The 26,192-nt window shown below is 41.5% G+C and overlaps 2 protein-coding genes across 4 annotated transcripts in view; one reads left to right on the forward strand and one right to left on the reverse strand.

Moving 5' to 3' along the window:
* Window positions 1-7,677: 7,677 nt before the first annotated feature.
* On the reverse strand, window positions 7,678-16,351 carry KIAA1143 (KIAA1143 ortholog). Its single transcript, XM_019984394.2, has 3 exons — window positions 16,179-16,351; window positions 12,981-13,125; window positions 7,678-9,625 (listed from the first exon to the last, which is right to left on the reverse strand). Exons 1-3 carry the CDS (start codon window positions 16,284-16,286, stop codon window positions 9,408-9,410), a joined length of 471 nt encoding a protein of 156 aa, XP_019839953.1. The 5' UTR covers window positions 16,287-16,351; the 3' UTR covers window positions 7,678-9,407.
* Window positions 16,352-16,415: 64 nt separating this feature from the next.
* The window catches only part of KIF15 (kinesin family member 15), a 56,833-nt gene continuing 47,056 nt past the window's right edge, over window positions 16,416-26,192 (forward strand). For 2 of the 3 annotated variants that reach the window (XM_019984377.2, XM_070776209.1), the window contains exon 1: window positions 16,417-16,565. In XM_019984377.2, the coding sequence (XP_019839936.2) occupies window positions 16,547-16,565 (19 nt within the window). In that variant the 5' untranslated portion in view covers window positions 16,417-16,546. Of the gene's footprint in view, window positions 16,566-26,192 lie in introns of all 3 variants that reach the window. The other variant, XM_070776210.1, reaches the window with a different exon arrangement.

Genomic DNA, 26,192 nt, shown 5'->3' on the forward strand with positions numbered 1-26,192 from the left:
AACAATGAATGGCTTCTTAAAGCTCAAAGGGGAAAGAGAAGTCGCTTAGTCGTGTCCGACTGTTAGCGACCCCATGGACTGCAGCCCACCAGGCTCCTCCATCCATGGGATTTTCCAGGCAAGAGTACTGGAGTGGGGTGCCATCGCCTTCTCCAATGAATGAGTCTACCTATTTGTAAAAATGTGACTGATGAAAACAGTGCAATCACTAGGTTATCACACTGTGCGAGTTCAGTTGTCAAGAGGGAACAACTCAAAGGACATCACACAATCTATAAACCAGCTGGAAGGAGCCATCCAGACTTTGCCCTGCTGAACCCTTTCTGGGCGATGATTAGATAAGTCCTCATAGATGATATACTGTGTGCAGAAGCGCTGATCAGAATCAGGTTTGGCATGGTATGCGACTGTATTGATGGTTTGAGTCATGTCAGTGTCTGGCTCGGGCTTTCTAATGAGGATCTGGCCACCACCAGCAGCTCAAAAGAAGCAAAGAAATCAAAGGATACTTTTGATTGTGCTTCATGCAATGCTAATAAGCTGCTCAATGTAAACAAGCATATCTGACACTAAAATGTACCCTTGTAAGAAACGTAGGAGCTGTTTTCCAAATGCCAGAGTCAAGAAAAAAGAGAAAGGAACTTGATTTCCTTGAAGTCAAATAGGTAATGTCAGAGTTGATTTTCAGTGTAGATCCTGGTTTTTATAGTACCAAACTCACAGGTACTTTTCCATCACTGAACCTTTCCATTATGTGAGATGCCAAAATTGTGAAAACCATTAAAGAAAAAAAAGGGGGGGTATTTTTTTCAACTTACAGTAGTGTGTACTTACTGAAACACAATTATAAGAGTGGAAAATTAAAATTATATGCTTTTATCAAATAAATACACTAAAATAAGTTACTTTAGTATATTTATTCTAGCCTTTCTTCTCTGCTTAGTTTTTCTTTCTTTCATTTAAAGAAAGTAACTGGGGGATACCCTAGTGATCCAGTGGTTAGGTCTCTGCATGTCCACTGCTGTGGGCCCAGATTCAATCCCTGGTCAGGGAACTAGGGTCCCACAAGCTGCATGGCAAGAAAAAAAAAGTAACTATGATAATTGTGTTATATCTTGCTATTGATTTAACATAAGAATTTAGCCATACTATTAAAGACTTCCTATAAACCTTGTTTCAATGGCTGCCTAACATTTTACTGAATTATTCATAATTTAGTGACTTGTTTCTCGTTTGATATTTAAATTAATGCCATTTTTTTCTTATAAATCCACTCGTCCACTTAGTGCATTGCCTGACACATGGTATGTTCTCTTGTTAGTAATATTATTAATTCACTGGTGACACATGTTTGTATATAAAGCTTTTTCATCATTTTAAGTTATTGCCTTAGGATTTAATTTTATTTTTAAAAATTTCATTAATTTTTTTGACTGGATGATACAAGCTTATGGTTTAAAGTTTTAAAAGTACAAAAGAAAATAGTGAAAAGCCTTTTTGCCAGCCATTCCAGATAACCAATATTATCAGTTTCTTGTTTTCCTTCCAGAGATAGATGATTATAAGCAAGGAAATATGTTTTCTTCCTTTTTTGGAAACAGACCTTTTTTTTTTCTCCTTTTGGCTGTACCATGCTGCATGCAGATTCTTAGTTCCCCAACCAAGGGTCAAACTCATGCCCCCTGCAGTGGAGGCATGGATTCCCAACCACGGAGTCTTACCCATTAGACTACCAGGCAAGTCCCTGAAAACAGACTTTTAAAGAACAGTTTTGGGTTCACAGCAGGACTGAATAGAAAGTACATGGAGTTCTGATACATGTAAAATCTCCCCACTCCCAGTGTCCTGCATCTGGGTGATACAGTCGTTACAGTCATGAACCTACATACCATGAACTAAAAGTTCACAGTTTTAAGTTAGGGTTGACTCTTTAAAAAAAAAATTGAAGTATAGTTGATTTACAATGTTGTGTTAGTTTCTGGTGTACAGCAAAATAATTCAGAAATATATGCACATATGTGCTCAGTCACTCAGTCATGTCCGACTCTTCTGTGTCCCCTGGACTGTAACCCACCAGGCTCCTCTGTCCATGTGATTTCCCAGGCGAGAATATTGGAGTGGGTTACCATTTCCACCTGGGAAGGCCACATTGTGTGTGTGTGTGTGTGTAAACGTATATACACATATGTATGGGCTTCCCAGGTGGCTCAGTGATAAAGAGTCCACCTGCCAATGCAGGAGACTTGGGTTCAATCCCTGGGTTGGGAAGATCCTCTGGAGAGGGAAATGGTAACCCACTCCAATAGTCTTGCCTGGGAAATCACATGGACAGAGGAGTCTGGTGGGTTACAGTCCAGGGGACACAGAAGAGTCGGACATGACTGAGTGACTAAATAACAAAAACAACACATATGTATATACATATTCTTTTCCATTATGGCTTATCGCAAGATATTGAATATATTTCCCTGTGTTATGCAGTAGGATCTTGTTGTTTATCCATTCTATATATAATAGTTTGAATCTGATAGCCCCAAACTCCCAATCGAATCCTCCCCTTCCCCCCCTACCCCCGCCGCAACCACAAGTCTGCTCTCTATTTGTTTCTGTTTTGTAAAAAAGTTCATTTGTATCATTTTTTATTGGATCCCACATATAAGTGGTATCATATGATACTTGTCTTTCTCTGTCTCACTTTACTCAGCATAACAATCTCTAGATTCATCCATGCTGCTGCAAATGGCATCACTCTGTTCTCTGTTATGACTGAGTAATATTCCATTGTCTGTATGTACCACATCTTTTTTATCCATTCATCTCTTTTTGGACATTTAGGTTGTTTCCATGTCTTGGCTATTATGGTTTTTCTGTGAACATAGGGATGTGTGTATCTTTTCGAATTATAGTTTTGTCTGGAGTGGAATTGCTGGATCATATGGCAACTCTTATTTTTAGAGTTTTGAGAAACCTCCATACTGTTCTCCATGGTGGCTGTACCAATTTACATTCCCACCAACAGTATAGGAGGGTTCTCCTTTCTCTGCACATAAGGGTTCTTAAGAGTCACGCATCCTAAGGGCTTGGATAAATATATAATGACATGTATGCACCATTATTGTTTCATACAGAATAGTTTCACTGCCCTAGAAGTCTTATGTGCTCCACCTGTTTATCCTCACGTCCTCCCCATCCCTGGCAACCACTTATCTTATTGTCTTTATAGTTTTGCTTTTTCCCGAATGTCATGTAGTTGGAATTGTAGTTTTGTAATTTTTGAATTAGTTATTTTCACTTAGTAATATGCATTTAATTTTCTCCATGTCTTTTCATGGCTTGACAGCTCATTTCTTTTTAGTGCTGAATAACATTCCATTGTCTGGATGTACCACAGTTTATGCATTCACCTACTCAAGTATATCTTGGTTGTTTTCAGAGTTTGGCGGTTATAGCTGCAATGAACATCTGTGTTCAGGTCTGTGTGTGGACATAAGTTTTCAAGTTCTTTGGGTACATACCTTGGGGTGTAATTGCTGGATCACATTTAGTTTTGTAAGAAAGGGCCAAACTGTCTTCCAAAGTGGCAATACCACTTTGCATTTCCCACCAGCAATGAAGAGAGTTCCTATTGCTCCACATTCTTGTGAGCACTTGGTGTTGTCAGTGATCTGGACTTTAGTAATTTTAATATGTGTGTAGTGGTAGCTCATTGTTTTGTGTTTCAATAACATACAAAGTGGGACAGCTTTCTATGCCTATTTGCTGTCTGTATAGCTTCTTTGGTGAGGTATCTGTTCAGGATGTTTCCTCATTTTTAATTGGATGTCCAGCTTCTGTTGCATACAATTTTATAGAGAACTATCTCCAGGAGGTAGACAGTACTGCCGCAGTTGCACCAGAGACCCAGCTTGACTTGTTGACCCAGGGAGAGGTAGGGGCAATGGGAAATGGACTCTCTGCTACCGTCTCCTCAGGGCACCAGGTAGGAGGGGAAGAGTGTAGTGGTGCACGGCTGGATTGGTGTAGGGAGGAGAAGGCTGGGAACGACTCAGTGTCAAGGTGGTAGGACAGACAGTTTGTGTTCTCAGATCTGACACTGCAGGTTCAGAAGGACCCAGGCACTGGAGAGAATGGAGGCTGTGATGGGATGAGTAGCACGAGAAGGTATGACTAGACTTGGAGAATTTGGGGAATCAGCTACATGGATACAAAGTTCAGGGTCCCATCCTGCAGCTGACAAAGTTGTTCAGCTCTCCCCAGCAGCTCCTGGGACCAGGACTGTGCTGTCACTGTTGCCAGTCTCTAAGGAAACATTCAAATCAATGATGATAACTAAATGGCCCTTCTGTGCCAGCTTCTGGGACCACATATGCCTAAATCACATTAAACTTGGGGCTGCCATTAGCCTAGAATGATTGTGAGGCAGTGGAGAGTTCCTAACCTGACACTTGGACAGATGCCTTCTGTCTAGCCTTTTTCTCCTGTCTGAAAGACCTCATGTATGTCTCGGGAGAAGCAGTAGGTTGGTGCGAGTAGATACAGTGAAGAGACTTTCCATAGCAGTGTGAGGCTCTGAAAGCAACAACCTCTGGAGAGACAGGGCCCAGGACTGGGGAAAGGGTCACAGAAATGGGAGCCTGCTGCCTGATTTGACTGTATGGGCCTGGTTATCTTGAGCCACATAGTCAGATATAATTGCATTTTGCACTGTTTCATGTTAAATGTAGAAACATCTCTGACCTTTACAAAGTGGGAAAGACTTCCTCATGAGCTGCAGGACTCCTAATGAGTTAAAAAATTCCTGTCTACCCCAGTAATACCTAAAACTGTACTGTCCAATATAGTGGCCGCTAATTGCATGTAAATACTTTGGCTTATGGGATTTTAGTTCCCTGATCAGGGATTGAACCCCAGTCCTGGGTAGTGAAAGTGCTGAGTCCTAACCACTGGACCACCAGGGAATTTCCTATATGTAAACTAATTAAAATTAACAGAAGGAAAAGTTAAGTTTCTCACTCTAGCCACATTCCAAGTGCTCAATGGACCTGTGGCTAAGGATAGCAAAGCTATTATATAAAACATTTCTGTTACTGTGGAATATTCTATCAAACAGCTGGCCTTGATGTTTGGCTTTCCTTGGCCATAAACTTCAAAATATTTTTTGGAAGCTAATACAGATTTATTGCCTTTTAATTTGAAGAGTAAGCATATTAAATTAACCTACCATTTATTATAAACATTGTTTCATAGAAGAAACACCAGAGATAAGAAACCTATAATCTCAGAATAAAGGACTTCCTCAGAAGAAAGTATACGTGTGTGTGTGTGTTAGTTGCCTAGTCGTGTCCAACTCTTTGCAACCCATAGACCACAACCCACCAGGCCCCTTCGTCCCTGGGATTCGCCAGGCAAGAACACTGGAGTGGGTTGCCATTTCCTTCTCCAAAAGAAACTATAGAAAGAAAGTGAAGTCGCTCAGTTGTGTCCGACTCTTTGTGACCCCATGGACTGTAGCCTACCAGGCTCCTCCATCCATGGGATTTTCCAGGCAAGAACACTGGAGTGGGTTGCTATTTCCTTTTCCAAGCAGAAAGTATAAGCTGGCATCTTTGCACTGACACTGGCAGAGAAGCTCTGGTGTCTGTATTGACATTCTGTGCTTTGTCAGCTGCTAGGATTTGGGTCTCTTCGGTATTAAGACTTTCGCTCTTTGAAAAGGGCATCAGGAAGGCCGTAGGGGAATCTTCCTGGCTTTTGGAAAGTGATATGCCCTTCTCAGTTCATCATTTCAGGAAGTCATGATGTCAGTATACTGGTGATGTTACTTTGATCATTTAGATAATGTGGCACCTGCCTGGTTCTCCACTCTAAGTGACTAGTTTTCTTTTTGTAATTAATCAGTCTCTGGTGGAACTATACTTTGATACTATGCAAATATTGTTTTTCAGCATATTTCTGGCAAAAAAAACACTTCTTTTTTCCCTTGGCTGTGACATGTGGCATGTGGGATCTTAGCTCAGGATCCCTGAAAAGGAATCGAACCTGAGCCCCCTGCAGTAGAAGCATAGTCTTAACTACCAGACCACCAGGGAAGTCTCTAATTTTGATATCTTTTGATGAATCTTGCCAACACCACGTGTTGGTTTTCCATGGCCACTGTAACAAACTGTCACAAACTCAATGGCTTAAAAGAACAGAAATGTATTCTCTTAGAGTTCTAGAAGTCAGAAGTTTGAAATCAGTTTTGTTAGGCTGAAGTCACAGTGTTGGCAGGTCTGCTCTCTCTCTGAAGACTTCAGGGGGCATCGTCTTCTTACAGCTCCTGGTAGCTGTGAGCATTCTCAGCCTCTCTTTGTAGTTTCTTGTCTATGTCTAAATCTGTCTGCCTCTCTCTTATAAAGAGATGTGTGATGGTTTTTAGAGCCTATCCAGATAATCCAGGATTCTTTATCTTGAGAACCTTAATCATACCTGCAAAAACTTTACCACATAAGGTAACATTCCCAGGTTCCAAGGAATTAGGACCAAACTCTTTGGAGGCTACCATTCAGCCCACTGGAACTTATTACTGTGGAATTTGCCAATTTTCTTTTTTTTTTTTTTGGTGGCCACACTACATGGCACATAGGATTTTAGTTCCCCATCCAGGGATCAAACCAGTGTCCCCTGCATTGAAACTGGAGTCTTAACCACTGGACCACCAGGAAGAACTGTGATTTTTGTATTTCCATCATTCCTCCTACACTGATTAATTAGGATTCCTTTGCAAGGAAGACCTATCCCTTCTCTTCTCCTTCCGTCCTTTTGACATACCCCCATTATCCCCTGAGGACCTCCTTACTTTGGGGCACAAGATGTTCCAGGCTTCTTTTGTTAACTAACTTGGATGCACTGAGTCTTAGCTGCAGCATGCAAACTCTTAGTTGCAGCAACTAGGATCCAGTTCCCATCAGGGACTGAACTTTGGTCCCTTGCATTGGGAGTGTGGAGGCTTAGCCACTGGACCACTACGGAAGTTCCCAGGCTTGTCTTTTTATTAATAGGTTTCCTGCCTCAGCCTTGGGATCACATTATTGGCCTAATTGTCTAACCTGTACATATGGTCCATTCATGAGAAGCAAGGAGGCACTCTGGGGCTGGTGAGGGGAAAGGATTATCCTCTCCCCTCTGGCCCCAAACTCACTCATCTTTCTCAGAAAACTAGATTCTGCAGTTAACAGGACCCACTGTTCTTAGAAAGCAGTTTACGGAGGTGAAACAGTGTTGTGAAGGCTGCTCAGCATATCTCACCTGCCACTCTACCTTGATCTTGGGCTTTCTTCAGATGTGCTTCCTGGCTGGTACCACTTACATTGTCAGAAGTATCACCTACGGTCAGGACTTCATCAGTATGATAAATTTTAAAATTTAAGATCTTTTAAACAGTCTTCCATGTTACTTGTTTAAATTTTTGGCTTCATCTCCCTTACTATAGGCTTTTATCAGTATTTCTCAAATTTGAGTGAGCATCAGAACCTTCGAGTGGGCTTCTTACAGAGAATGCTGGGCCCTACACCTTAAATTTCTGGTTCTCAGGCAAGGCATACAAATTTGCATCTTTACGTTCCCAGAGGTGCTGATGCTGCTTGTCTAGGATCTATACTTTGAGAATCACCAGCCTATTGAAAAATTAGAGAAACAGTCATTCTCATTGTATTTATTATGCTCTTAATATGTTGGATACTGTTCTGGGTACTAAAGATACAGAGATAAGTAAGACAAGGTCCCTGTCCTCAAGACTCCCACCTGTAGATCCTAAGACATATTAAAATTTACAGTAATTAAAGCAGTGGGGTGTTGGTACAAGAATAGATATAGCAGTGATACAGACTAGAAAAACCCTGGTTTATATAACAAGTTGGGTACACATTAAAGATAGCACTGCAGAATGGCTATGGGACTAGTCTGTGTAACTTACAGAGCCTATTTCAGGACTTGCGAGCCCACTCACTTGAATCACTTTTGAGACTCTTTACATTAGGTCTTAAAATAACTGAAAGACAGATGTAGCACCAAATTCATAACATGGAAGCTCTGAAATTCCTAATTTCTGGCTGGTGAAGAATGGGATCTTGATAAGTCTCCAGATGTGGTGGACTTGCTGTAATGAGGAAAATTTTTAGGTAACATGAAAAACAGTTGGGCTTCCCTGGTCAGAGAAAATGCTGGTTAAATAGAACTATTAAACACCATTTTCAATATATCAAATTGACAAAAATATAAAGGTGCCAGTCCAATGGTGGTGCAGTTACCAGAGATGAGGTGATGTGGCTTCTTGTAGGTGGTATGAATAAAATGGTAAAACTACATAGAAAGCAATTTGAAAGAAAGCATCAAAAGCTTTAGAAATATTCAAATACTTTGATCCAGTAATTCTGTTTCTAGCAACTCATTCTAAGGAAATCATCAGAAATACACTTGGAGGTTTCTATACACACACATTCTACCATTGTATCATTAGGCTGCGTGTCACAGAAACCCGACTGAACTTTAACTGTGGAGGTGTTTATCCTCATGGATCAGTAAGTCCAAGGCTGGTACAGCAGATCCTCCAGGCATGCCATCATGATCCAAGCTCCTGGAGTCTGTCCAGTGTACCAGCTGGAACAAGTGGCTGTCTTTTTCATGCCCCCAAATGGCTCTGGAACTTCTTGGTTGCATGTTTGTGTTCCAGGCAGGATGGAGAGAGGACAACCGTTCATGCTTGCCAAATCTGTCCTTTTGTATCAGATACATAGGAAGCAGATTTCCACTTGTACCTTTTTTTTTAAATCATGTAACAACTATAGTCACCATGTGATACAGTAGATCCGAACTTGTATCACGGTCCCCTGTATTAGATCCTTGCTCAAGATCTACTTGTATCTCTTAATTTATCGGAGCTATCACAAGGCTGTCCTTAGCAGGAGCTGGGGAAGTACTGGTAACTAGGCCCATGATCATTTCCCTCATCCAAACTGAGGTTCTGCTGAAGAGGACGATAAAACATGGGACATGTTTAATTACAAAATCCTCTGTAGTTATTAGTGTCAGGATTTTGATTTTTACTGACCTGGAAAAATACTCATGATACAATGTCAAGTGAGAAGCAGGACAGAGAACATACAGAATACAGTAAAAATTTGGTTACAAAAATATAATTTACATACACACACATCCCACATCAGGAAATAAAATGTTAGTGGTAGTTAATGTTAGAGAATTAGCAGTTCAGGTCAAAAGGGTATTGATGGATAGATAGTTTTTATCTTGCTGAACGTTTTCTGAATTTTCTAAATTTTCTTCAATGAACTTATATTACTTTATAATAGGAAAACAGATGTTATTTTCTAAAAATCCCATATGTTTTTAAAGAAGTCCAAAATATGTATTTATTCATTTTCATCTTCATTGTCAAAAGAAAGGAGGCTACTGTTTTTTATTTGCTTTTGTGAGTTCTTTTTAACCGAGTCCTGCTTATTTATTTCATCTTCTTCTTTTGTCTTTTTCTTTTTTGAGCTTGCTGATAAACCTGAATATTTTTCGTCTGAGGAACGCTTGACTGGTTTTCGATACATAATTCTTCCATCAGCTGAAGGTGGCTCTTCATCTGCACCAAAAAACAAAGTTAAAACACTTTCTTTCTCTCATTATTTTGACTTTAATGGAGAGTCAGATGGCAAGAAAATCTCATACTGTATTTATGGATGTCCTTGAGTCAATTCAGCCTGTTCTTCTCTGTTCCCTCTAGCTATGTACCCACAACACATGCAGTCACTTAATAAAAAACCTAAAGAAACTCATTTACTGAAGTATACTGTAATATTGGCAGTCCCCAATTCAAAACAATCAGGAGATACACACACACGCACATATTTTAAACTTTTTATTCTGTATTGGAGTACAGCTGATTAACAATATTGTGATAGTCTCAGGTGGACAACAGAATGACTCAGGCGTACATATACGTGTTTTCATTCTCCACCAAACTCCCCTCTCATCCAGGCTGCCACATACCACTGGGCAGATACTACTGTCCTTGTTGGTTATCCATAATCATGCTGTATTTTTAAGTATTTTGAAACGTGATTGTTTGAAACTCCAGCATTTCCTCCTAAAGCAATGTAATAAAAACTTACAAATAATGAATAAAATGCTATATAGCATTCCACACTTCAGGCACTAAATAGACCTCTGCTGACTAGTTTGTAAACCTAACCAGCTATTTAAAAAAAAAAAAAAAAAAGGATGTTTTTACTTAAATTTGCGTTTAATCCTTTTAACAACCCAATAAGGTGGCCACAATTATTGTTCCCATTTTACTGATGAGGTAGCTGAGACTGAGAGGTGAAATAACTTGTTCAGAGTCACAAATCTGGTAAATGAAGTTTGAACTAGGACTATCTCCTTCAAACATACCATCAGTTCAGTTCATTTCAGTCGCTCAGTCGTGTCCGACTCTTTGCGACCCCATGAATCGCAGCACGCCAGGCCTCCCTGTCCAACTCCCAGAGTTCACTCAGACTCATGCCCATCGAGTCAGTGATACCATCCAGCCATCTCATCCTCTGTCGTCCTCTTCTCCTTCTGCCCCCAATCCCTCCCAGCATCAGGGTCAGCAAACTACTTCAGTATTCTTGCCTTGGGAACCCTATGAACAGTATGAAAAGGCAAAATGATAGGATACTGAAAGAGGAACTCCCCGGGTCAGTAGGTGCCCAATATACTACAGGAGATCAATGGAGAAATAACTCCAGAAAGAATGAAGGGATGGAGCCAAAGCAAAAACAATACCCAGCTATGGATGTGACTGGTGATGGAAGCAAGGTCCGATGCTGTAAAGAGCAATATTGCATAGGAACCTGGAATGTCAGGTCCATGAATCAAGGCAAATTGGAAGTGGTCAAACAGGAGATGGCAAGAGTAGACGTCGACATTCTAGGAATCAGCGAACTAAAATGGACTGGAATGGGTGAATTTAACTCAGATGACCATTGTATCTACTACTGCGGGCAGGAATCCCTTAGAAGAAATGGAGTAGCCATCATGGTCAACAAAGGAGTCCAAAATGCAGTACTTGGATGCAATCTCAAAAACAACAGAATGATCTCTGTTCGTTTCTAAGGCAAACAATTCAATATCACGGTAATCCAAGCCTATGCCCCACTCAGTAACGCTGAAGAAGCTGAAGTTGAATGGTTCTATGAAGACCTATAAGACCTTTTAGAACTAACACTCAAAAAAGATGTCCTTTTCATTATAGGGGGCTGGAATGCAAAAGTAGGAAGTCAAGAAACACCTGGAGTAACAGGCAAATTTGGCCTTGGAGTATGGAATGAAACAGGGCAAAGGATAATAGAGTTTTGCCAAGAGAACACACTGGTCATAGCAAACACCCTCTTCCAACAACACAAGAGAAGATTCTACACATGGACACCACCAGATGGTCAACACACCGACATCAGATTGATTATATTCTTCGCAGCCAAGGATGGAGAAGCTCTATACAGTCAGCAAAAACAAGACCGGAGCTGACTGTGGCTCAGATCATGAACTCCTTATTGCCAAATTCAGACTTAAATTGAAGAAAGTAGGGAAAACCACTAGACCATTCAGGTATGACCTAAACAAATCCCTTATGATTATACAGTGGAAGTGAGAAATAGATTTAAGGGACTAGATCTGATAGAGTGCCTAATGAACTATGGATGGAGGTTCGTGACATTGTACAGGAGACAGGGATCAAGACCATCCCCATGGAAAAGAAATGCAAAAAAGCAAAATGGCTGTCTGAGGAGGCCTTACAAATAGCTGTGAAAAGAAGAGACGCGAAAAGCAAAGGAGAAAAGGAAAGATATAAGCATCTGAATGCAGAGTTCTAAAGAATAGCAAGGAGAGATAAGAAAGCCTTCCTCAGCAATCACTGCAAAGAAATAGAGGAAAACAACAGAAATGGAAAGACTAGAGATCGCTTCAAGAAAATTAGAGATACCAAGGGAACATTTCATGCAAAGATGGGCTCGATAAAGGACAGAAATGGTATGGACCTAACAGAAGCAGAAGATATTAAGAAGAGATGGCAAGAATACACAGAAGAACTGTACAAAAAAGATCTTCATGACCCAGATAATCATGATGGTGTGATCACTCACCTAGAGCCAGACATCCTGGAATGTGAAGTCAAATGGACCTTAGAAAGCATCACTATGAACAAAGCTAGTGGAGGTGATGGAATTCCAGTGGAGCTCTTTCAAATCCTGAAAGATGATGCTGTGAAAGTGCTGCACTCAACATGCCAGCAAATTTGGAAAACTCAGCAGTGGCCACAGGACTGGAAAAGGTCAGTTTTCATTCCAATCCCAAAGAAAGGCAATGCCAAAGAATGCTCAAACTACTGCACAATTGCACTCATCTCACACGCTAGTAAAGTAATGCTCAAAATTCTCCAAGCCAGGCTTCAGCAGTACGTGAACCATGAACTTCCAGATGGTCAAGCTGGTTTTAGAAAAGGGAGAGGAACCAGAGATCAAATTGCCAACATTCACTGTATCATCAAAAAAGCAAGAGAGTTCCAGAAAAACACCTATTTCTGCTTTACTGACTATGCCAAAGCCTTGACTGTGTGATCAGAACAAACTGTGGAAAATTCTTCAAGAGATGGGAATACCAGACCACCTGACCTGCATCTTGAAAAACGTGTATGCAGGTCAGGAAGCAACAGTTACAAGTGAACATGGAACAACAAGCTGGTTCCAAATAGGAGAAGGAGTACATCAAGGCTGTATATTGTCCCGCTGCTTATTTAATTTATATGCAGAGTACATCATGAGAAACGCTGGGCTGGAAGAAGCACAAGCTGGAATCAAGACTGCCAGGAGAAATATCAAACATACCATACCATTATATAAAATGATTTCATACCTAACGTTAAATTGGTGGGAAAACCAGCTTACTTTCAGACATACCTGCTCTGGCAGCCTTTATTTCTGCCTTAATTTTCATGACTTCTTCAGCTGACAGATCTCCCTTTTTTAAAACCACCACTTGGGGCTGTTCATCTTCTTTGTCACTGTGATCACCATCTTCTTCTGGGAGCTGAGGCTGGATTCTCTAGGGAAAAACACAAACACAACATTTAAGTTCTGACCCTGAACTAAATACAACCACTGTCTCTGTGAGAAACTAATCAGTAGAGTGAGAAGAGTAAGCTTATTGACTAAATGTGCTTGGCAGTGAATTTTCAAGTTAACTCTTAAGAATCTAACCTCGCCAGAGTAGGGAAGAGGTCCACCTGCCAGTTATTCTGGGGTGCCTATCCAGGGGAACCAGTTTCCATCCCAGCAGGACCCCAACTTGCAGTTCCTGATGTCAGGGGCCCTCTGTTCCATGTCCAGTCTATTCAGGGAAGTGCTGGGCTGCGCCAGTTCTTGCTGCTCTTCATCAACCCTTTTCACTTCCATCTCTTCTCAAAGAGTAATGAACAAACAAAAAAACACCACCAAAGTACAGGAAACGGTAGGTAAAAGGTCCTCCTGCTCTGCTCATCTTTCTTCCCTCTCAGCAGCTTGTTTGGTGGGTATCTCATCAGCTGTTCTAAGCGTATAAAAATGTGGAGGTATAGAAAACATTTTGTAAACAAACAGGACGCTAAACATACTACTATATGACTTGCTTTCTTTTTTCTTTTTAAATTATTAAAATTCCCAAACATAAAAAAGTACAGAGAATAATGTAACAGAAACCATGGACTCACTTTACACACGTAACACATGGTAACCTTTGGCTAATTGAGATTTTTAAGAAAAATATCAGACACCATAAAAGCTCTACTTGCCCAACTTTTTTACTCAAAGAAAAACAGAACAAAACGCTTTGCACAATACCCTGAGATACATATGGCATTATCTATTTTTAAAAATTACGATTATTTAACTCTATATATGGTTATCTCATGGTTTATTTGATCAGTTCTTTGTAAGCAAAAATTTTGGTTGTTTCTAGTTTTTTCTACTATGATAAAATTTTTGTATGTTTTTGTTCACCTTTCCAAACTTATACATGGAATTCCCTGAATGGAAATGCTAGGTTTCAAGGCTTGCAAACTCAACACACAGCTGGTCAGTCCACTTCTCACAGAGCCTTCCTTGTCCCCCAGACAGGGCAACAAAGCCCTGCAGGATCTGGCCTGAGTCAATAACCACAGCTAGAAGCACAGTCTTATCTTCTCGCCATGCTCATGGCCTCTGGGCTCCAGACACGTTTGAGTTTTGCAGATCCCTGAACATATTAGCTCCTCTGCCTCCCCTGTCACTGCGTAAATTCCCAGGGCCTAGAAGAACCCACTGACCCTGGCCAACTCCTAATCAATCTGCTTCTAGACTCAAATCCTTCAGCAGTGGCTTCCGAGATCTCACCTCTTCTTTTCATATTGTCTATAGCTCACAGGTGGCATGTACCACACAGTGTCATCAATGTTTTCCTGACTCTACTAGGCAATGCAGTATGTGTTTCTTCTCTGTATCTAAAGGCACAGAGCCTGGCAAACAGCAGGGACAAGAAACATTTGTCAATCTACCCATGAATGACCAACAGGATGATAAGCACAGTCATCTAACCATTGTAACTTCTCACACACTCGTTGAGGTCACAGACACTGTACTAGGAAAATATAGATGGATTAAGATACTTAAAAGAGTTAGATTTAGTGATGGAGATATACAGGAGAGCAAGCAGTTGCAATGCAGAATGGTAAGTACTACAGATAAGATATGGATAGAGTGAAGAGAAGAACAGAGGAGTAACTGTTGTGGGGGAGGTTCAAAGGGCTTCACTGAGATGGTGACCTGTGAAGGTCACAATAAGGCAGGCAGGAAGGTGTTTAAAGTACATGGCAGGGACTTCCCTGGTGGTCCCGTGGTTAAGAATCTGCCTTCCAACAGAGGGGATGTGGGTTCAATCCCTAGTCTGGGAACTAAGATCCCACATGCCATGCGGGGCAACTAAGCCCGCTAGAGGCAACTACTGAGCCCATGCACCCTGGAGCTGCAGCACCACAGCTAGAGAGAGGCTAGCATGCCACAACAAAGATCCTGCGCCCCACAATCCAGACCCAATGCAGGCAAAGAAATATTTAAAAGTTAAAGAACACAGCATTCTGGAAATCCATCTCTTTGTCTTTTCAGAGTCTGGCACAGTGCCTGGGGCTAACACATACTCACTGGACTAACTGCACTTAAGTCAATCTTGGGTCCTATTAGGTGACATGGGAGTGGGTCTTACTGCAAATGCTAGATAAAATGCTAAATAAATTATTTCTCCACACATGTCTTAAGCATAAGGGTATGTCTCTTTTCTATTAGAAGAGATAGGGCAGGTTTTGATGTGAATCAGTTCAGGAAGGAGCTTGGAAGGACATAGAAATTGACTCTCATGATCGTATTCAGATCTAGGATATGAAAAGTATTTGCTTTCCATCTTTTTTTTTTTGTAAGAACAAAGGACAGAAGTAGATCTAAGACATTCTTAAAGATGTTCTAGATTCGAGGCTTAGGATATTAAAAAGAAAGAAAGAAAGTGAAGTCGCTCAGTTGTGTCCAATTCTTTGCGACCCCATGGACTGTAGCCCACCAGGCTCCTCCATCCATGGGATTTTCCAGGCAAGAGTACTGGAGTGGGTTGCCATTTCCTTCTCCAGGGGATATTCCCAACCCAGGGATCGAACCTGGGTCTCCCCAGCAGACGCTTTATCGTCTAGACCACCAGGGAAGTATATTAGGTCATTTGATTAAGTGCTCAGTTTCTTTACCTGGAAGGTGGGACGACACTATCACCTACAGTGTTAACTACAGGTTTTGGAATGAGCAAGTGAAAATGAAGAGACAGAAAAATGATCATTCCTTAAGTACTATCTACCAAGGATTGGGCGCTTTACCTGCATCAAGTAATTTTCAGAACACAGCAACACTGTGAAAACGACCAACAGCTTTCTGGGCGCAAGAGGCTGTAGTTGTTTGAAGAGGACCAGCTTGGGGTCCGATGACACTCGGACTGAAGGCCCAGTGTGGGTGGGAAGTGGGACCCATCAGTATTTGGCCTCCAAGGCAGAAGCCGAAAGTAGCGGAGCCGGCCGCGTTTCTGCGGTAACCCGACAGGCCCGGGCTCACCTTGGTTTCTACGGTGGGCCCTTCCTTGTAGCCGACCCGTTCCTTGAAGCGGGCCAGGAAGGCCGGCTCGGCTGGCCGCACATACGACACCTGGTTCCGCTTGCTCATAGCTGCTCTGGGGGAAAACAGGCCTTCCCGGGCGCCTAGAGGATGTACAGAGGCGACGGCGCCTACTCGTGACGTCACATAGCCCCGTCCCCTGACCCAAAGCCGGGCAACATGGCGGCCTCCACGCTGGCGTCAACGTCGGACCTGAGCGCCAAATTTAAATTCGCGGCCATCTTGAATGGGAGGAATCCCCGCGCGCTGCGCGGCTGGGAGTGAGTACTGTCGCTCCGTAGGTCTCGGGACCGAGGGCTGAGGGCACGATGGCGCCCGGCTGCAAAAGTAAGTGAGGAGCCCCAGCTTCGTGACCCCGTTCCCTCCCACAAGTACAAGCTTTCCTGCTGGCCGTGAAGGGCAGGAGCGCACAGAACGGCGAGGGAGGGTGTTTGGCGTCTCTGTCTCGCCAAGACAATACATTAATGGAACAGTTGTCTTTCCGTCTGTGTATTGGGAGCACGCTAAGAGCCTGGCGCAGTTCTAGGCACTGGGGCTGAGCAGCAAAACCAAACGGAGAGCTGTCATCCAGGCGCTCCTAAGCGACGTGCTGAATCTTGCCTCTGTTCTCGGACCTTCCATTCGTCGCTGGTCCCTTCGCGAGTCCCAGTCGGGGCTGCCTCTTTTGTATCCTAACTTGAGGGTCGGCTCACACTCTCCCCACTTTCTGCTTAATTCTAGATTACTGACTTTTCTGAAGGGGAGAACCTACTATATTGTTCTATGCACCTCGTTCTCTTTTGGAGGGTCCGCTGTGGACTCTTCTTAGATAGGAGACTTTTAAAGCACAGAATTCAGTGGTGTATTTACATTCTCACAATCCCGTTTTTCCTTCTCCTGGAAGTTCTTCCTTTTTTCTCACGGAGGGGAGCCTGTCGTTTTTGCTTTTGATAAACCCTTCCATTGTCCTTTGCTGTTGCTGACTACATGCCCCACCTCTTACATTGCCTAACCCTTTAAGAAATCTTGATTTTTAAAGCCAAGGGACTGGATTTTGGACTAATTTGATGTATCTTAGTGAATGGTATAAATGGTAAGGAGGCGATGCCTGTGTTAGAAGATGAAAGAAACGGTGAATTTTTGGTTTGGTGTTTGAGTCTTCCAATAACGTTAATGCTTTTAGCTGTCAATCGTAATTCTTTTCTAATATGTTGTTTCACTTGCTTTTTAGGTCGCTCGTACCATTAAAACATCATTATGCTCTCTTTTCCCATCTAAAATGTTCGTTTTCCTCCAACATTTTCAGCATTCAGAGGATATTAGCACACAAATTGGTACATTATTGGACCAAAATGTTCATTGTGCTTTCTGCACAATCACAGTGTTTGTTCAATAAATCTGGACTTAAGCAAGAGAATTGATGCCTGTGCTATAATTAGAGCATCTGTTTCTTTAATGGAAAGTATATTGTTGTCGAATCCACAGCCCATAGTTTACATTTTGTTAGATGTCCCAGTGATGTATTTTTATAGTTGTTTTTCCCTAGAACCAGATCGGATACCAGATTTCTCATTGTAGTTTCACTGCATTTAGTACTCATCTCTGACCTCTTTAAAATAATTTTTTTAGCACATAATTGGGATAGGTCACATATTATCTCATACAGTTTCTTATGTAAAATGTGAAATTCTGTGTTTTTTAATATATTTACAGATATGTGCAACTATCACTGTAGTCAATTTTAGAATCTTTTCATCACCTCAGAAAGAAATCTCATATCCTTGAGCTCTCACCTGCTACCTCCCCATCCCCCACCTGCCCTAAGCAACAACTAATTGGCTTGCTATCTTGTCTAGTTGTAGTCATTATTTAAAGTGGCATGCTGAAGTCTCCAACTATTATTGGTGAAGTCTCCAACTATTAATAGTCTCCAACTAAAATTGTCTTTTCTGTTCATTTCTTGTCAGTTCTTGTATTTTGGTGCTTTGTTATTAGGTAGATATGTTTTTATCTGTGTTATTTTCCTGGTGATTTGACCCTTTTATGATTATAAAATGTTCCTTTTTATCTCTAGTATCTTTGTTTTAAAGTCCCATTTTGTCTGAAACCTGTGTGGCCACTCCCACTTTCTTATGATGGCTGTTTGCATGAGATAATTTTTTAATCCTTTCACTCGCAAAGTGAAAGCATATCTTTGAATCTAAAGGGTGTTTCCTGAAGACAGTATATAGTCTGACAATCTCTGCCTTTTGATTGGGTCTGACAATCTCTGCATTTTGATTGGGTTGTTTAATCTACTCATGTGTTGTTATTGATTTGGTTGGATTCACATCTGCCATTTTACTTTTCTTTTTCTGTGTGTCTCAGGTCTTTCATGGTCCTCTGTTCTTCATTCACTGTGTTTTTGTTTAACGGTTGCTCTAGGGTTTAACATATCCATCTTAACAGCATCAGCTTCAGATTTATACTAGCTTAATTCCAGTGATATAAACATTACTCCTGTGTAGATCTATTCCCTTTTATCCTCTTTTTTGGTGTTATTATTATTGTTATTATCTGGCTGTAATGTCTTGTGGGATGTTAGGTCCCTGACTAGGGATAGAACCCCAGCCACTGTAGTGAGAGCACAGAGCCCTACCTACTGGTCTGCCAGGGAATGCCTGGTATTATTGTTAAACACATTAACATGTATTGTTACAAACTCAACAGTATGTTACTTTACATCTTATTCATTTCCTTAGTCTATTACAGGTTTGTTCCTACTCACCTTCTCTGTGATATTTTGGCAAATATATATATATTATGTTTCTCTATGTTATACATCCAATGATACCTTATCAGTTCAGTCGCTCAGTCTTGTCTGATTCTTTGCGACCCCATGGACTGCAGTACACCAGGCTTCTCTGTCCATCGCCAGCTCCCAGAGCTTACTCAAACTCATGTCCGTTGAGTTGTTGATGCCATCCAACCATCTCCTCTGTCGTCCGCTTCTCCTCCCAACTTCAATCTTTCCCAGCATCAGGGTCTTTGCCAGTGAGTCAGTTCCTCGCATCAGGTGGCCAAAGTATTGGAGTTTCAGCTTTAGCATCAGTCCTTCCAATGAATATTCAGGACTTATTTCCTTTAGGATGGATTGGTTGCATCTCCTTGCTGTCCAAGGGACTCTCAAGAGTCTTCTCCAACACCATAGTTCAAAAGCATCAATTCTTCAGCACTCAGCTTTCTTTATAGTCCAACTCTCACATCCATACATGACCACTGGAAAAACCATAGCTTTGACTAGATGGACTAGCTTTGACCAGTTGGCAAAGTAATGTCTGCTTTTTAATATGCTGTCTAGGTTGGTCATAGCTTTTCTTCCAAAGAGCAAGCATCCTTTAATTTCATGGCTGCAGTAACCATCTGCAGTGATTTTGGAGCCCCCAAAATAAAGTCTGTCCCTGTTTCCTCATCTATTTGCCATGAAGTGATGGGACCAGATGCCATGATCTTTGTTTTCTGAATGTTGAGTTTCAAGCTAACTTTTTCACTCTCTTCTTCTACTTTCATCAAGAGGCTCTTTAGTTCTTCTTTGCTTTCTACCCTAACAGTGGTGTCATCTGCATATATGAGGTTCTTGTTATTTCTCCCAGCAATCTTGAGTCCAGCTTGTACGCTTTCTGCCGTAAGGATGGTGTCATCTGCATATCTGAGGTTATTGATCTTTCTCCTGGCAATCTCAACTCCAGCTTGTGCTTCATCCAGTCCAGCATTTCTCATGATATACTCTGCATATAAGTTAAATAAGTAGGGTGACAGTATACAGCCTTGACGTACTCCTTTCCTGATTTGGAACCATGTTGTTCCATGTCCAGTTCTGACTGTTGCTTCTTGACCTGCATACAGATTTCTCAGGTGGTCTGATATTCCCATCTCTTGGAGAATTTTCCACAGTTTGTTGTGATCCACACAGTCAAAGGCTTATGATACTTTATATGCTATGCTAAATTGCTTCAGTAGTGTCTGACTGTTTGCAACCTACCAACTGTAGCCTGCCAGACTCCTCTGTCCATGGGATTTTCCAGGCAAGAATACTGGAGTGGGGATCTTAGGGATCCCCATGGGATCCAGTGGGGATCTGGAGTGAAGTGAAGAATACTTCTCCAAGGGATCTTCCTGATAGGGTTCGAACCCACTTCTCTTGCATCTCCTGCATTGGCAGGCAGGTTCTTTACCACTGGCACCACCTGGAAGCCTGATACCTTTTATGCATATTATTTTATACATTTTTATTTACAATTTTTAAAAATAAACAGGAGAAAACAGACATTTCTACGTTTTTTCTTTTTTTAATTATATGATTGCTGTAACTTGATGCTCTTTGATTTTTTTTCCACGTGAATTTGAGTTTGATTGTCTGTGATCACTTACCTGGTCTTAGGACTTAATGAAGCTCAGGTTCTTGATGTCTTGTCACAGAAAGAATTCAGTGAGAGACAAAGTGATAGGTAAGAATTGAATTTATTTAAATATAAGCACACTCTACAAATGGAGTGTGGACCATCTCAGGAGGTGAGGGGCCTCGAAATGTGGCAAGTGGTTAGTTTTTACGGGCAGGATAATTTCATAGTCTGTTGAGTGGGTGGATTATTTCAGTTACTTCACAGAAAGGGTGGAGATTTCCAGGAAGTGGGCCACTGCCCACTGTTTGTTCTTTGATTATTGTTCTTGTTCAGTTGGTAAGCCTGCTAAGACTCTTTGCCATTTCACGGACTGTAGCATGCCGGGCTTCCCTGTCCTTTACTATCTCCCAAAGTTTGCTAAAACTCATGTCCATTGAGTTGGTGATGCTATCCAACCATCTCATCCTCTGCTGCCCCCTTCTCCTTTTGCCTTCAATCTTTCCCAGCATCAGGGCGTTTTCCAGTGAGTCAGCTCTTCACATCAAGTTGCATCAAGTGGCCAAAGTATTGGAGCTTCAGCTTCAGCATCAGTCCTTCCAATGAATATTCAGGGTTGATTTCCTTTACAATTGACTGGTTTGATATTCTTGTAGTCCAAGGGACTCTCAAGAGTCTTCTCCAGCACCACAATTCAGAAGCATCCGTTCTTCGGCGCTCAGTCTTCTTTATGGTCCAACTCTCACATCCATACATGACTATTGGAAAAACTGTAGCTTTGACTATATGGACCTTTATAGGCAAAGTGATGTCTCTGCTTTTTAATATGTTGTCTAGGTTGGTCATAGCTTTTCTTCCAAGGAGCAGGTGTCTTTTAATTGCATGGCTGCAGTCACCATCTGCAGTGATTTTGGAGCCCAAGAAAATAAAACCTGTCACTGTCTCCACTTTTTCTTCTATTTACCATGAAGTGATGGGACCAGATGCCATGATTTTAGTATTTTGGATGTTGTGTTTCAACCCAGCTTTTTCACTCTTCTCTTTCACCCTCATTAAGAGAGTCTTTAATTCCTCTTTATTTTCTGCCATTAGAGGTGTTATCATGTGTATATCTGAGGTTGTTGATATTTTTCCCAGCAGTCTTGATTCCAGCTTGTGCTGCATAGAAGTTAAATAAGCAGGGTAACGATATGCAGCCTTGATGTACTCCTTTCCCAATTTTCAATCAGTCAGTTGTTCTGTGTAAGGTTCTCACTGTTGCTTCTTGACCTGCATACAAATTTCTCAGGAGATAGGTAAGATGATCTGGTATTCCCATCCCTTTGAGAATTTTTCACAGTTGGTTGTGATCCACACAGTCAAAGGCTTCCTTGTAGTCAATGAAGCAGCTGTCTTTCTGGAATTCTTGCTTTCTCTGTGATCCAATGAATGTTGGCAATTTGATCTCTGCTTCCTCTGCCTCTCTGAAACCCAGCTTGTACATCTGGAAGTTCTCATTTCATGTACTGCTGAAGCCTAGCTTGAAGGATTTTGAACATAACATTGCTTGCATGTGAAATGAGCATAGTTGTATGGTAGTTTGAATATTCTTTGGCATTGCTTTTCTTTCGGATTGGAATTAAAACTGACCTTTTCCAGTCTTGTGGCCACTGCTGAGTTTTCCAAATTTGCTAACATACTGTGTTCAGCACTTTGACAGCAACATCTTTTAGGATTTGAAATGGAATTTGATATGGAATTCCGTCACCTCCCCTAACTTTGTTCCTAGTACTGCTTCCTAAGGCCCACTTGACTTCAGACTCCAGGATATCAGGCTTTAGGTGAGTGACCACACCATTGTGGTTATCGGGTCATTAAGACCTTTTTTGTATCGTTCTTCTGTGTATTCTTGCCACCTCTTCTTAATCTCTTCTGCTTCTGTTAGGTCCATACCATTTCTGTCCTTTATGCTGCCCATCCTTGCAATGGGTGTGAAATTCATTGCAAGCAATGAAATGTGCCCTTGATATGTTCAATTTTCTTGAAGAGATCTCTAATCTTTCCCATTGTATTGTTTTCCTCTATTTCTCTGCATGGTTCATTGAAGAAAGCCTTCATAACTCTCCTTGCTGTTCCCTAGAACTCTGCATTCAATCGAATATTCTTTCCCTTTCTCCCTTGCCTTTTGCTTTTCTTCTTTCTTCAGCTACTTGTAAGGCCTCCTCAGACAAGCACTTTGCCCTCTTTGTTCTTTGATAATTGGCCTGAAAGATCGTGGCACTGGTTGGTATGTCCCTTAGCTTATGCTAGTATATTACAGTAAGCATATAATGAGGGTCAAGGTCCACTGGAAGTCAGATCTTCCACCATCTTTGAGTGAGTTTGTTCTAACCAGTTTTTGTCGTGTCCCGTGTCTGTGTCATTCTTTTAAATGTTGTGCCCTGCCCCCTTCCCTCCTGTTTGACTGAGTAGTCAACTGTTAATCTAAATTAGGTTCTCTCTTAAGTAATGACTTCCAACACTTTTACTGTGATGCATCAGTTGGTCTGTTTGTGTTTATCCTGTTTGGGATTTGTTTAACTTCCTGGATATATAGATCATTTTTTAATGGATTTTGGGAAGTTTGGGCCATTATTTCTTTGACTTTTTTCTGTTCTCTCTCTCTTCTCCCCATTTGTGCATGTTAGTATGCTTAATGTGGGCCTACATTTCTGCAAGTTTCACTTCACTTTTCATTTTTTTTCTCTCTGTTCTTTGGCCTTCATAATCTCTGTTGATCTTAGAGCTTGGTTGTTCTTTTTTTCTTTCAGCTCAAAGTTAATGTAATTATGATTTCCTTTAGTTCTGGACATCTTTGTAATGGCTACTTTAAAGTCTTTTTCCTGATATCAACATGTAAGCACTCTCACAGGCTTTTTATTCTGATTTATGGGTCATACTTTCTTGTTTCTTTGAATTCCTTGCAGTTTTTTTGTTAGAAACTAGACATCTTGGGTAATACGTTGTAGCAACTCTGGGTAAGTGGTCTCTGCATCCTCTAGGATTTATTATGTACAGCAAATAAGGAGAACATCAGAATCTTTCCAAAGCAGTCTCTCTGAACAGCAAAATTGAGGAGGTTTTAAGCTAAGGCTATATGTATATTCATGAAAGCACTTGATTGGACAGATGAAATTTAGCGTAGAGTTGGGGCAGAGGTCAACAAAGTCCAGGCTTTAGTTGACTGAAGTCTGGAGCTTCAACATCATCATTCCATCCTCTCCCTGGGTAGGAGCCTTAGGTCCTCAAGAACTCAAATATATATTGTGTGTTTCCCTTGAGTAGCCAGGAGCATGCCCCAAGGCCGCACTATTGTTTCTTGACTGCTCCTCCCTTGTTTCTGCATTCCCTCCTTTCAGTTCAGTTCAGTTCAGTCGCGTCCAACTCTTTGCAACCCCATGAATCGCAGCATGCCACGCTTCCCTGTCCATCACCAACTCCCGGAGTTCACCAAACTCATGTCCATCGAGTCAGTGATGCTATCCAGTCATCTCATCCTCTGTCGTCCACTTCTCCTCCTGCCCCCAATCCCTCCCAGCGTCAGAGTCTTTTCCAATGAGTCAACTCTTCGCGTGAGGTGGCCAAAGTATTAGAGTTTCAGCTTTAGCATCAGTCCTTCCAAAAAACACCCAGGATTGATCTTTAGAATGGACTGGTTGGATCTCCTTGCAGTCCAAGGGACTCTCAAGAGTCTTCACCAACACCACAGTTCAAAAGCATCAATTCTTCGGCTCTCAGCTTTCTTCACAGTCCAACTCTCACATCCATACATGAACACTGGAAAAACCATAGCCTTGACTAGATGGACCTTTGTTGGCAAAGTAATGTCTCTGGTTTTGAATATGCTATCTAGGTTGGTCATAACTTTTCTTCCAAGGAGTAAGCGTCTTTTAATTTCATGGCTGCAAGCACCATCTGCAGTGATTTTGGAGCCCCCCAAAATAAGGTCGGATACTGTTTCCACTGTTTCCCCATCTATTTCCCATGAAGTGATGGGACCAGATGCCATGATCTTCATTTTCTGAATGTTGAGCTTTAAGCCAACTTTTTCACTCTCCACTTTCACTTTCATCAAGAGGCTTTTTAGTTCCTCTTCACTTTCTGCCATAAGGGTGGTGTCATCTGCATATCTGAGGTTATTGAGATTTCTCCCGGCAATCTTGATTCCACCTTGTGCTTCGTCCAGCCCAGCGTTTCTCATAGTGTACTCTGCATATAAGTTAAATAAGCAGGGGGACAATATACAGCCTTGACATACTCCTTTTCCTATTTGGAACCAGTCTGTTGTTCCATGTCCAGTTCTAACTGTTGCTTCCTGACCTGCATACAGGTTTCTCAAGAGGCAGGTCAGGTGGTCTGGTATTCCCATCTCTTTAGGAATTTTCCACAGTTTATTGTGATCCACACAGTCAAGGCTTTGGCATAGTCAATAAAGCAGAAATAGATGTTTTTCTGGAACTCTCTTGCTTTTTCGATGATGCAGTGGATGTTGGCAATTTAATCTCTGGTTCCTCTGCCTTTTCTAAAATCAGCTTGAACATCTGGAAGTTCACGGTTCACGTATTGCTAAAGCCTGGCTTGGAGAATTTTGAGCATTACTTTACTAGCGTGTGAGATGAGTGCAATTGTGTGGTAGTTTGAGCATTCTTTGGCATTGCCTTTCTTTGGGATTGGAATGAAAACTGACCTTTTCCAGTCCTGTGGCCACTGCTGAGTTTTCCAAATTTGCTGGCATATTGAGTGCAGCACTTTCACAGCATCATCTTCCAGGATTTGAAATAGCTCAACTGGAATTCCATCATGTCCACTAGCTTTGTTCATAGTGATGCTTTCTAAGGCCCACTTGACTTCACATTCCAGGATGTCTGGCTCTAGGTGAGTGATCACACCATCGTGATTATCTGGGTTGTGAAGATCTTTTTTGTACAGTTCTTCTGTGTATTCTTGCCATCTCTTCTTAATATCTTCTGCTTCTGTTAGGTCCATACCATTTCTGTCCTTTATCGAGCCCATCTTTGCATGAAATGTTCCCTTAGTATCTCTCATTTTCTTGAAGAGATCTCTAGTCTTTCCATTTCTGTTGTTTTCCTCTATTTCTTTGCACTGTTGGCTGAGTAAGGCTTTCTTATCTCTCCTTGCTATTCTTTGGAACTCTGCATTCAGATGCTTATATCTTTGCTTTTCTCCTTTTCTTTTTGCTTCTCTTCTTTTCAAAGCTGTTTGTAAGGTCTCCTCAGACAGCCATTTTGCTTTTTTGCATTTCTTTTCCATGGGGATGGTCTTGATCCCTGTCTCCTGTACAATGTCATGAACCTCCGTCCATAGTTCATCAGGCACTCTATCAGATCTAGTCCCTTAAATCTATTTCTCACTTCCACTGTATAATCATAAAGAAATTTGGTTTAGGTCATACCTGAATGGTCTAGTGGTTTTCCCTACTTTCTTCAATTTAAGTCTGAATTTGGCAATAAGGAGTTCATGATCTGAGCCACAGTCAGCTCCCAGTCTTATTTTTGCTGACTGTATAGAGCTTCTCCATCTTTGGCTGCAAAGAGTATAATCAGTCTGATTTCGGTGT

This window comes from Bos indicus, chromosome 22 (genome assembly GCF_029378745.1).
Source record: "Bos indicus isolate NIAB-ARS_2022 breed Sahiwal x Tharparkar chromosome 22, NIAB-ARS_B.indTharparkar_mat_pri_1.0, whole genome shotgun sequence".
In the NCBI taxonomy this organism is placed as follows: Eukaryota; Metazoa; Chordata; class Mammalia; order Artiodactyla; family Bovidae; genus Bos; species Bos indicus.

Coding starts and splice junctions, on each gene's coding strand:
- KIAA1143 (XM_019984394.2), bottom strand. CDS start 16,286: ATGAGCAAGCGGAACCAGGTGTCGTATGTGCGGCCAGCCGAGCCGGCC. Junction 13,126..16,178: donor GGCCCACCGTAGAAACCAAG/GTGAGCCCGGGC, acceptor GTTTTTCCCTAG/AGAATCCAGCCTCAGCTCCC. Junction 9,626..12,980: donor AATAAAGGCTGCCAGAGCAG/GTATGTCTGAAA, acceptor TTTTTGGTGCAG/ATGAAGAGCCACCTTCAGCT.